Source organism: Nicotiana attenuata, unplaced genomic scaffold, assembly GCF_001879085.1.
Source record: "Nicotiana attenuata strain UT unplaced genomic scaffold, NIATTr2, whole genome shotgun sequence".
Classification (NCBI taxonomy): Eukaryota; Viridiplantae; Streptophyta; class Magnoliopsida; order Solanales; family Solanaceae; genus Nicotiana; species Nicotiana attenuata.
The window spans coordinates 524,952-537,264 of NW_017670501.1; the positions used below are offsets into that span (position 1 = coordinate 524,952).

The window sequence follows — 12,313 nt, forward strand, 5'->3', positions numbered from 1 at the left end:
CATTTACCACCTGGCTACGGCCGGTCGGACAGTTACATATTTACCACCGCGCTACGACCGGTCGGGCAGTTACATATTTACCACCGTGCTACGGCCGGTTGGGCATTCATGCATAATCATTTATCACCCTGCTACGGCCAGTTAGGCAGACATGCATTTACCACCGGGCTACGTCTGGTCGGGCAGTTACCACCGGTTGGGCAGTCATGTATTATTTACCACCGGTTGGGCACTCATATATTCACCACCGTGCAAAGGCCGGTCGGGCAGTTACCACTGATCAGTTGGGCAGTCATGCATTATACAATATGGATAGTAGTCATAAAGAGAAGCATTGTATATATATGAATATAATAAGTACGCATATACGATGGCACTTCAGAGATTCAGGTTGATTCTTATATGTCTTTCATTAATGTTGAATTATGGTTATGTTTAAGTTCTGCCTTACATACTCAGTACATTATTCGTACTGACGTCCTCTTGTTGGGGACGCTGCATTAATCCCTATAGGTATATATATATAATCAGATTGACGAGCCCTCACAATAGACGTGGTGTGCATTTAGCGAAGGATCAGTAAGACTCCACCTCATTCGGAGTGCAGCCGAGTCTATGAGTCATCGTGTTAGAGTTTTTCTACAGACTTATGGGTAGGCCGGTACCCTGTCCTATTTAATGTCGAACAATCTTAGAGGATTTGTAGACAGAGGTTCAGTTTGTACAGTATGTCAGAGGCCTTGACGCCCATATGTATTCATGTTTTAAGAAAAATGGTTCAGTGATACGATGTTATCCACTTAAAATTATACATTACGAGTTGTGGCCATGTTGGTCCATGATAGTTATAAAAAGAATAAATGAGTTACAGAGTGTCGCTCAGGCCAGTGCGGTACCGGGTGCCAGCCACGCCTCCCTAGGTTGGGGCGTGACACAACGGCCCCAGATAAAGCTAAATTCATAATGTTTATGACTGACTACTTTTCTAAATGGGTGGAAGCTCAAGCCTTCGAGAAGGTCAGAGAAAAAGAAGTTATTGACTTCATCCGGGACCACAGCATATGTCGATTCGAAATACCTGCCGAGATCGTATGTGACGATGGAAAGCAATTCGCCGGCAACAAGGTAACGAAGTTCCTCGAAGCACACAAAATAAAGAGGATATTATCAACACCGTACCACCCAACCGGGAACGGACATGCCGAGTCAACAAACAAAACTATCATTCAAAACCTAAAGAAAAGGTTGGACGATGCAAAAGGAAAATGGAGAGAAGTTCTACCCGAGGTCCTATGGGCATATCAAACCACATCGAAGTCCAGCACGGGGGCTACTCCGTTCTCTTTAGTATATGGATCTGAGGCCTTAATCCCGGTCGAGGTCGGAGAACCCAGCGCCAGGTTCCGACATGCATCGGAGGAGTCAAATTACGAGGCAATGAATACTAGCCTCAAGCTATTAGATGAAAAACGGGAAACGGCACTTATTCGGATGGCGGCGCAGAAACAAAGAATAGAGAGGTATTATAATCGAAGGACTAACCTTCGACACTTCGGTATCGGGAACTTAATTCTACGGAAGGTCACCCTCAATACTCGAGACCTCAATGAAGGGAAACTGGGCCCTAACTGGGAAGGACCGTATCGAGTCATCGGAGTTGTCGGTAATGGATCTTACGAACTTGGCACGATGGGAGGCGAACAATTGCCGAACAATTGGAATGTATCACTACTCAAACGATACTACTGCTAAGGTATGACTTTCTCCTTTTGTCCATTTGAATTTTAAACTAACTCATTGCAGGTGTTCGATCGAAGACATCGAGGACACCTTTTTTGACACGAAGACCTTAGACTTTAAAGCACGCGTTGCACTCTTTTGCCCTTAGATGGATTTTGTCCCAAATGGGTTTTACCGGCGATGTTTTTAACGAGGCAACAACTATGTGCTACCTAAGGAGAACTTAACAGTATCATAGGCTTCTTTTCAATCAACCTCGAATACTGGGGAGCATCACCCTCGTAGATGATAATTTCGAGGAAAATACTTCACGCCAAAGAGGGCCTCGATAGGAAAACTTTATAATGGGCCAAACGGTCAGATGAACCCTGTCCATGTAGAATAGCCGGGCCCCGACGGCAGAACATGTGCGCATGTATCAATTATTCAAAGTAGCATTCTTTCTATATTAGAACACTTGCTGGCGACGACTACCATAACCCCTCCAAACCCCTAATCTAGACGCCCCAAAATTCTCTCAGTTCATTTGCCGGCGACGGCTACCATAACCCCTCCAAACACCACCAAACTCGTTCTCTAGAATAGCCGGGCCCCGACGGCAGAACATGTGCGCATGTATCAATTATTCAAAGTAGCAATCTTTCTATATCAGAACACTTTGTGTCTCAAAGAAACTTGCTACTATACGAACATCATACTTGTAATCTCACGAATATTGGCTCATGGGACAAAGCACGAATACACCTTGAATACTCGCGGACTGTCATCGAAAGTCAACACATTCGAGCCATCCAAACTCGAATTCATAAGACCTCAAAGAGGCATCCCCTCGACATAAAGGCCAAATCCATCATACTCGGGGACTAACCTTTCGAACAAGTTTGAATGATTATCGGGGAACAAGTCTAAGAGACATACCTGAAGGCTACGGTCATATTAAAGACTACGGTCATATAAAAGTCTACGGCTGAAATAACACAACTCGGAGACGTCCGACTTCCGCCATAAGATAAAGTCCTTGAAATAATTTGAAAAATCGGTGAAATTAGGGTACCCTTGGCAAAAGCAAATAAAAAAGGGCTTTGATAAAACCAACCCTTGAATAACTTAAAGGCTTCAATAATATCGGCCTTCGAAAAAAGCCTCAAGAGGCGTTTCAATTATCGTAATACAAACGGATTACAAATGAGGTTCCGATCGACTGAACCTTCGAAAAAACCCAACGGGTACAAAAAACACATGCTAAGGCATAAAGAAATTTTCACTAAGTCTTTTAGCCGAAAAGAGGGAAAAGTTATAGCCGCTTTAGAGGCCGAATTGGCCCAACTAAAAGAGCCTAAGGGCCGATTTAAAATAGCCTAAGGGCCGAAGCATGTAGAGTTCGAGATTTTACTCTCACTTAACTCGGACTCAACAGTCTCGTCATCCCGAGATCACATCAAATCAACTTAAGCATAGCTCGAGGATTAACAAAAGAGCCTAAGAGGTATCTATTATAAGTCCATAGATCACCCATTGATCACTAAAAAACCTAAGGTTTTTTCTATTCTGAGTCCGAGCCAGTGCTCATTTGATCATTAAAGCCATAACATCAAAAAATTTCATAAATGAAGACGAGGCAAAATTTAATACAAATCGGAGATAAAGCAAAAAGAAAGGAATTCCTTATATTCATAAAGAGTATTTACAATGCCCACAAGGGGACTTATACAAAAAACAAGAGCAAAAAGAACCTAATCTACTTTGGGAGCTGCACCCTCGGTAGTCACATCTTTAATAGCCGCATCTTCGGGAGCTTCCTCCTCGGGTGCTCCATCTCCATCTCCCCCGTCCTTAGAGCCACTAACAACATCTTTATCATAAGAATAAACTAGAAACCTGGCATCGATTTCTTGCGCCTTCGCTTGGGCTACCTCTGCGATGAGGTCGAAACCTCGAGCGTGGATTTCTTCGAGGGTCTCCCTCCGGGACTGGCACTTGGCCAAATCATTACTCTGTTTTTCCCGGTCAGAGGCCTCCCTTAGCTCTTCTTGAACAGCCTCAGCTTCCCTTAAGTACACGATGATGGTTTTATCAGCCTTGGCCTTCATCCTCTCCACTTTAGCCCTAGCTTCAGCAACTTCGACCCCAGCTTTAGCAAGTTTGGCCTCGAGCTCCTCGATCTTCTTGGTTTGGGCCAGATTTTTTGGTTTGATACCTCGGAACTGAGTTTCAGCTGAGTCCAGTTGGGCTAGAGCAGCCTCTTTATCAGCAGCAAGCTGATCCATGTTCTCCTTCCAACGGTGGCAGTCAGTCTTAACCTGATCGACCTCGCCCCGGAGCTGCCCGATCACCTCCAACTTTTGCTGTAGCTGAGACATTGAAGTGTTAGCTCCACGGTATGGCCAAGAAGACCATACTCTTTTAAAATCACGGTTACCTACTTGTCTATATCAGCCTCGTTTTTGCGAGCTTTGTCCAAATCAGCCCGGAGGTCCTTGAGCTCCTCCTCCTTTTGGCTACAAAGGAGCCTCAGGGCCTTCTCCTCATCCGAGGACTTCCTGAGCTCGGCCTCACATTGGCTCAGCTCGGACCTGAACTTGATGATGGCCTACACAAAAAACAAAAAGATATGAGTCAAGACCAGGGGAGAAGAAAAAATTACAACAAATAAAAGTTAGTGTTTACCTGAGAGAAGAGACGATGAGCCTCTTCGAAGAGAGTAGATGCGTCATTAAGGTCGGCGACATCATCGACCCCAGTGAAACAATCCTGAAAAGGATCTTCTTCGAGGACCTTTCTCGGGTTGGGCATTCGCAGAGCTCGATCATCCTTTATCGCCTCCTTAGAGTAAGATGGTAGAGAAGGGGAGTAGCCTATTGTCACGGCCCCGAGCTCCTCACTCGGGGCGCTCTGTTTGGCTTCGGGGTTCTCGGTACTTGTCCCTTCCGGTGTACTTGTTGAAGGCGGGGGAATGATCTCAACCTCAGGGGACTCGAGGGCTTTGCCCGAGTCTTTCTTCGAAGTTCCCTCACGACGAGGAAAGGTCTCTAGTTCGGAGGGCTTGGCGGCTTTGACCGGTTTCCTAGTTCGGTGCACCAGCGCCGATTCTTGGCCTTCATTTTGTTCATCGTCCAGAAGTTGGAGGGGTGAATCTACATACACGTGAATAAGTTTCCTCCTTAGCTTCCGAGTAGGGGCCCTCTCTTCCTGGGAGTCTTTGGACTCCGAAGCCCTTTTTCTCTTATTGTCTTTCCCCGATTTTGTAATCGGGGACTCGGTCTCTTCCCCGGGAGGGGCTGGCCTCATTTTAGAGACATATCCAATGCATGCACAGATAAGTGTAAGTGTGGAAACATCTACAGTAAAAGGAAAGCATTAGAAAACCCGGGAGAAGAATTAACTATGGTGCTTGGCCTCCCATTTGCCCCTCGATAAGTCACTCCATTTGCGCTCATCATATGAGGAGGTTGCAACTAATTTTCGGACCCAGTCCTCGAGGTCGGGGATCACATGGGGCATCCAAGCAACAACTGCAAAAAAGGTAAAGGTATTACAAAACTCGGAAGCGGAATATGAGAGGGTATTTGGTAAGGGACTTCACTTACGTCTGAAGTTCCCTTTATCCAAAAATGGCATTTTTCCCCTAGGGATGACGTCTGAGGTCCTCACTCTGAGAAATTGGCTCATCCAGCCTAGGTCTTTATCCTCATCGTTACTAGTAATGAAAGCTTTCTTTGATCGGCGTTAAATCTTGATCAGCCCTCGAAACAGCTGAGGTCGATATAGCCGAATGAGATGATTGAGGGTAAACTCTAATCCCTCAGCCTTGCTGGAGAAGTAACGCAACATAATCACGATGCGCCAAAAGGAGGGATGGATCTGGCCGAGAGTAACCTCGTACCTTTTGCAAAAGTCAATCACTACTGGATCAAGGGGGCCTAGTGTGAAGGGGTAAGTGCAAACACTTAAGAACCCCTCCACGTGAGTAGTGATGCTCTCCTCAAAGTCGGGGATCTGTACCAAGACCTCGTCTCTCCAGCCACAGTCCTTCTTCATGTCCTTGAGATGCTTCTTTGATATCGAACTGATGTATCAAGATACATGTTTACATCGGCCTGGAATATTGGGGGGATTTTTAATGTTGAAATCTTTCTTTATCACACAGGGGTCGGGAATGATCTCGTGTAGGGTCGGCACCACAAGTTTGGCCGGCTGGGAAGAGGAAGAAGAAGCCTTCTCTTGTTTAGGAACTGTTTTAGAGGTTTTTTCCATGATTTTAAGTTAAAAGATGCGGAAGGTGGCGGAGTTTGGCATTTTCCGGCACTTAAAGGGCAGCGGAAGTAGGTGGTGAGAGAAAGAGATGAAAAGAAGAAGGGATCAAAGAGAATGAAATGAAGAAGTAAAGATCTTAATTCATAAAGGGAGTCCCGTATTTATAGATAAGCGGCGACGGCTCGACGGCGATAGTGGCCGACCATAACTGGCACGCATTTAATATTTTGGGGAAGCGAACAGACGGGACGTTTCGGTCGCTTCGAGCGTCTACGTCACGGGAATGGCATCATCATCAGAGACTCTGGAAAATCGAGGTTCAAATCGTTTCTTATCATTACTCTAAGAAATGCGGGGACTATCTATATACGGTGAAATCAGGTGCCACCGATTTTGGGGGCTTGAAGGTTCATATCGAGGAACAGAAGGCTCGTGTCGAAGAATAGACTCATTATGGACCGAGTTCGAGCCTGAGGACGAAGTACAAGGCTCGAAGAACTAAGTGTTCGAGGAACGTCGAGGGCCTAATATGACCAGCCTCGAGATAAAGCTGTTATGGATTTGTAACAAAATGAGCAAGACTCCTGCCACGTCCCCAAGATCGTGGCGTAAATCCCGAAATAGATATGTACGAATCCGTACTAGGCGGTTAAACATCTGTCCCAATAAGATTCCTTACTGTAAATATAAATGTACCTTATTTAGGGTTCCCCTATTATATAAAGGGGCCTCAAGCATTTGTAAGGATCATCAATCATTGTCAAAGAATATATTCACTTACTTTCTCGTTCATTGTTCATCAGAATTGTCCTTTAGCTTTATTATTCTTGCTTTAATGTTCTTGATTCACCTCGAGGTCATCTTAGCTCGAGGTCGAGACTGGCCTACATACTGGTTTGGTTTTACTTATTTCCTTCATTCATACGTTAGTTTTCTTGGTTATTAATTGGTACTGAACTAAATCACATATCTTTAAAATCATAAATCAAATTAATTTGTTACTCATATTTTTAAGGTAAACAGTGCATTTGAGATTATTTTTAGTAACAGGGATAAGTCATTTGCGGCTTTACCGAGGTACATGGCTGCTTTGAAACACCTTAACCCCGAGACAGTTGTTAAATGAAAGCATGACCGGAGTCCTGACTTTCCATGAAATATATTCAATTATGTGTTCCGGACATTTTAACCATTCATCGATGGTTTTGTTAATTATCGGCCATTAATCTTCATAGACGGCATGCATGTGTATGGAAAATATGATATAAAGATTTTGATTGTCATTGGAATAGATGCTAATGGCCAAATATTTCCCTTTGCCTTTGCTATTTGTTCCAATGAAAGTCAAGAGACTTGGACATAGTTTTTAAACCACTTGAAGAAGCACGATGTGAGATAACGTTAAGGTATTTGTGTAATATCTGGTCGGCACGGTGGGATTTTAAGTGTTCGAGAAAATAATTCCACCAAATATCATCAAAAGCAACAACCTTGATTGCCACTCAATAGCCTCTATTGGTGTCTCGTTCGTGATTTGCTAGTGAAGCGCCTCTAGGTGCTGCCTAATAGGAAATAGCTGTAATCGACTAACTCCGCTTATCGCAGTCTACTCAGCCAACAGATATCCAGTGAGCCTCTCTAGCATCTCTAGATAGTCATGCCTCCTATAATCCTTAACCGCGGGCAACCCAAATAAAACTTCTGCGTCCTGTAGCGTGATGGTGGCCTCTCTGGTAGGAAAATGAAATGTGCGCGTCTCAGGCCTCCAACGCTCGATCAGAGCCGTGATCAAGGGCCAATCGAACTGCAGCTGGCCGACCTCAACAATTCGGTGAAAACTAGTCCGAGTGAGGCATGCAACTGTACGATGATGAAGTGGGTGGTCCCTAATAAACTCCTAGAAGCCATCAATGCGTCTCGGGTGGAAATTCTGGCTAAGCAACTGTCCATCCTAGATATGTGATGACCGATGGCCCGCTTGGAGCGTAAGTAGCTCAGGAGAAATAGGTCCAGGATGAACAGTCGGGCGATCCATATTGATGTTAGTACATTGAATAATATTAATTAAAGTTATATTCTCTTTACTCGTTTAACGTCTCGAAATATCTTGAAATATTTATAATATTACTATTTAATTCATGAATTTTTATATTGTTAATTATTTTTATATAAAGTATTTATTTTTATGTTAGTTTTTAGAATTTTACGACAAAGATTCGACAGAGTCGCATTTATATTGACAAATTTTTATATTTTTATTCGCCATTAAAAGAACACTAAAGATTTAAATTTGTTTAAATTATCTAGATATTTCTAAATATTTTTATTAATTATTTTGACATAAAGTATTTTTAATCATTTATTTCTTTCGTAACGGTTATATGTTAGTTTGTTATATTTTACGATAAAAAACCGACAGGGTCTCATTTATACTGACAACTAATTAATTTTTTTATTCGTCAGCCAAATAACACTAAATATTTAATTTATTTAACTTATCATGTTCTTATTGATTAGTAACTGATAATACTTTTGTTATAAGATTATTAATTAATTAGTATATGATCCATTGTTAATTACACTAATGGATTTCGTTAATGACGATACGTATTTATTGTTTTACACTAAAGGACGCTAAAGACTACTAAAGTCACATATTTATTGTCTTATACTTATACACGAAATAACATAAATTACCACAAGTTATATGAAATAGCATAAATTCGCATTTAAAACAATGGCATAAAAAATGACCTAAAAAATAACATACATTCGAATTTAAAACAATGGCATAAAAAAATAACATAAATTGGGGTAAAAATAAAAAACTAAACAAGCACAAAATCATGGCATAGATTACTAGAAACAAATTACACAAATATATATAAAACTTATACTAAAATAGTTTATCGAAATACTCTTTTTTTTTAATAAATTTTTACTAGGGAATATATGCCGTTTTTTAACCAAACCGAGCACAAATCGCATTGTACACCACTAGCTAACCTTGAATCCTGTCTTTTTTCAATAATATAATAATGACACGTGATTTTCGGACTCAAATGTGGGCTCCGGTGGAGATTAATGTCACGACCCGGATTTCCCACCCTCGGGGTTCGTGATAAAGCCTACTTGTGAAAGGTAGGAAAGCCAACTACTATGATTTTAACACATTAGCAATCAACCCAAACAGGTATAAACAGTAACTAAAACTAAGCAGATATAAGGTGTGGAAGTGTTATAGCAAATTCAAATACTCCAATACATGTCTACCCAAGAATACGGTGTCACAACTTCACGAACACCTACGAATTTCTACAAATACTGGTTTAGAAAGAAAGTACAACTGTTCTCGGAATGAAAGAGATAACAAATCATATACAAACGGATAATAGAAACAGGAATTAACAGATAAAGAGGGGAAGGGGAAACATGCTGCGGGGAATATCAAATACTAACATAATTTCAGTAGAGAATCATAAAGAACACCATAGTAAAATCAGTAGGAATAAGGAAAACAGTAAAACGTGCACGTCATCACCCTTCGTGCTTTTAATTTCGTCCTCACCACAAGAATCAACAGAATCGGCACGGTATCACCCTTCGTGCATTAACTCTCATAATCATGGCACGGCATCACCCTTCGTGCATTAACTCTCATAATCATGACACGGTATCACCCTTCGTGCATTAACTCTCATAATCATGGCACGACATCACCCTTCGTGCATTAACTCTCATAATATCGGCACGGCATCACCCTTCGTGCTGTAACACTCACTCACAATATCATGCACGGCATCACCCTTCGTGCTTTACGGTCTTCCTCACCAAACAATAAAAACAATACGTCCCTACAAGGGAATCAACAATATATACAATAACATCCCGACAAGGGAATCAAGAACATAACCAATAACATCCCTGCAAAGGAATCAACTATAACCAATCTCGTTCCAACAATTACTACACAAAACAAATCTCAACTTGAGCCAATACTCAACAATGCTCAATTACCTAGAAATTATCATGAATCATGTTCAACAATGATAATCATCGACCAAAGCATGGATAACACACAATAGAGTCACAACAACCATAATATAAGACTCACGGGCGTTCTTAACACCAACGTATAAATATTCGTCACCACACCTATACGTCGTACTCGCACTAACACGTAAAAATTTAGACCATAACTCCTATTCCCTCAAGCTAAGGTTAGACCAAACACTTAACACAATTCCACGGAAAAAAATCAAGCCTCAGTTATTGCTTTACCTCTCGGTTCCGCTTTCAATCCGCTTGTATCTAGCCATAATTTACTTAATAACATCAGTAAATGCTAAACAAACCAATTCTAATGAATGAAAATAGATTTCCCAATGTTTTCCCCGAAAGTCAAAAACCGACCCCGGGCTCGCTTGGTCAAAACCCAAAGTTCGAACCAAAATCCGGTTACCCATTCACCCACGAACTTAAATATGCAATTAGTTTTGAAATCGGACCTCAATTTGAGGTCCAAATCCTTAAAATTCAAAATTCCTAACTTCTACCCAAAAACACCCAATTTTCCATGAAAAATCCTAGATTTTAAAGTGAAATTATGTAAAAAGATGAATTAGATTGAAGAAGATGAGTTAGAAATCACTTATTTATGATTTGGAGAAGTTTTAGACTTTGAAAAATCGCCTAAGGATATTTAGGGTGTGAGAAAAGTGAAAAGTGATGAAAAATCCCGTATGAAATCTCACTTAACAGGTGCAGATATCGTAGATGCGATCAGGGGTTCGCAGTTGCGAACCCAAGGAATTTCTGCTCCCTTCGCATTTGCGACAACTAGGTCGCATTTGCGACAACTAGGTCGCATTTGCGACTTCTAAGATCTTCGTATTTGCGAAGAAATGCTCGCAAATGCGAACAAGGCTGGCCAGGGCATTCATCGCAATTGCGATCAGCCCCTTGCAATTACCAAACCTGACAGGCTCGCAATTGTGAAGCCTGACCTCGGAATTGCGAGATCAGAGCCTGCAACAAATACCAGATGAAAAACAGAAATTTTCTAAGTCCAAACTCACTCCGCGGCCTATCCAAAACTCATCTAAACCCTCGGGGCTCTAAACCAAACATGCACGCAAGTCTAAAAACATCATACGGACTTGCTCGTGCGATCAAATTATCGAAATAACATCAACAACTACGAATTTAACCTCAAATTTGTGGAATTCACAAGATAGTTCAAATTTTCCATTTTCTCAACCCAGGGTCCGATTTATATCAAATCAACTCCGATTCTTACCAAATTTAACAGATAAGGCTTAAATATTATAGCGGACCTGTACCGGGCTCCGAAACCAAAATACGGGCTAGGGACCTCGGAATTCGATTCCGAGCATACGCCCAAGTCCCATATTTTACAACGGACCCTACGGGACCATCGGAACACGGGTTCGGGTTCGTTTACCTAAAATGTTGACCAAAGTCAACTTAACTCCATTTTAAAGGCAAAACTTAGCTTTTTCTCAAGTTTTCGCATAATGGCTTTTCGGATATACGCCCGAAATATGCACGCAAATTGAGGTGAAACAAACGGAGGTTTTTAAGGACTTAGAACACAGATTTGACTTCTAAAACACGAGATGAGCTTTTGGATCATCACATTCTCCACCTCTAAAACAACCGTACGTCCTCGAACGGACATAAAAAAGTACCCGAGTCAGGTAAAATATGGAGATATTGGCTTTGCATATCGGACTGAAGTGAAATTCTTCAATCTCAACTGACGAACCTGCCGGTCTAGAATAGCTACCGGCTCCTCCTCATAGGTCAAGTCCTTGTCCAACTGGACAATGCTGAAGTCTAGCACGTGGGATGGATCACCGTGATACCTCCGAAGCATGGACACATAAAACACTGGATGCACAGCTGATAAACTCGGCGGCAACGCAAGTTTGTAAGCCACCTCCCCCACTCGATCAAGAATCTCAAAGGGACCGATGAACCTAGGGCTTAGCTTGCCCTTCTTTCCAAATCTCATCACGCCCTTCATGGGCAACACCCGAAGCATTACTCGCTCTCCGACCATGAATGCCACATCGTGAACCTTACGATCGACATAACTCTTTTGCCTCGATTGAGCTGTACGGAGCCTATCCTGAATGATCTTAACCTTGTCCAGGGCATCTTGTACCAAATCCATAGCCTCCCCCGGCTCAAACCACCCAACGGGCAATCGATATCGCCTACAATATAATGCCTCATAGGGAGCCATCTGGATGCTCGACTGATAGCTGTTGTTATAGGCAAACTCCGCTAATGG

General features: G+C 42.2%; 1 protein-coding gene across 1 annotated transcript; it reads right to left on the minus strand.

The window, feature by feature from the left end:
* Nucleotides 1–3,473: 3,473 nt before the first annotated feature.
* On the minus strand, nt 3,474–5,028 carry LOC109240277. Its single transcript, XM_019406907.1, has 3 exons — nt 4,408–5,028; nt 4,259–4,330; nt 3,474–4,091 (listed from the first exon to the last, which is right to left on the minus strand). Exons 1-3 carry the CDS (start codon nt 5,026–5,028, stop codon nt 3,474–3,476), a joined length of 1,311 nt encoding a protein of 436 aa, XP_019262452.1.
* Nucleotides 5,029–12,313: the final 7,285 nt, after the last annotated feature.

Bases quoted from the DNA above. Each gene is read 5' to 3' on its own strand.
- LOC109240277 (XM_019406907.1), bottom strand. From the start codon at position 5,028: ATGAGGCCAGCCCCTCCCGGGGAAGAGACCGAGTCCCCGATTACAAAA. The intron at 4,331-4,407 runs GTAAACACTAAC...TTTTTTGTGTAG, and splicing joins CTCATCGTCTCTTCTCTCAG to GCCATCATCAAGTTCAGGTC. The intron at 4,092-4,258 runs GCCCTGAGGCTC...TCAATGTCTCAG, and splicing joins AGTCCTCGGATGAGGAGAAG to CTACAGCAAAAGTTGGAGGT.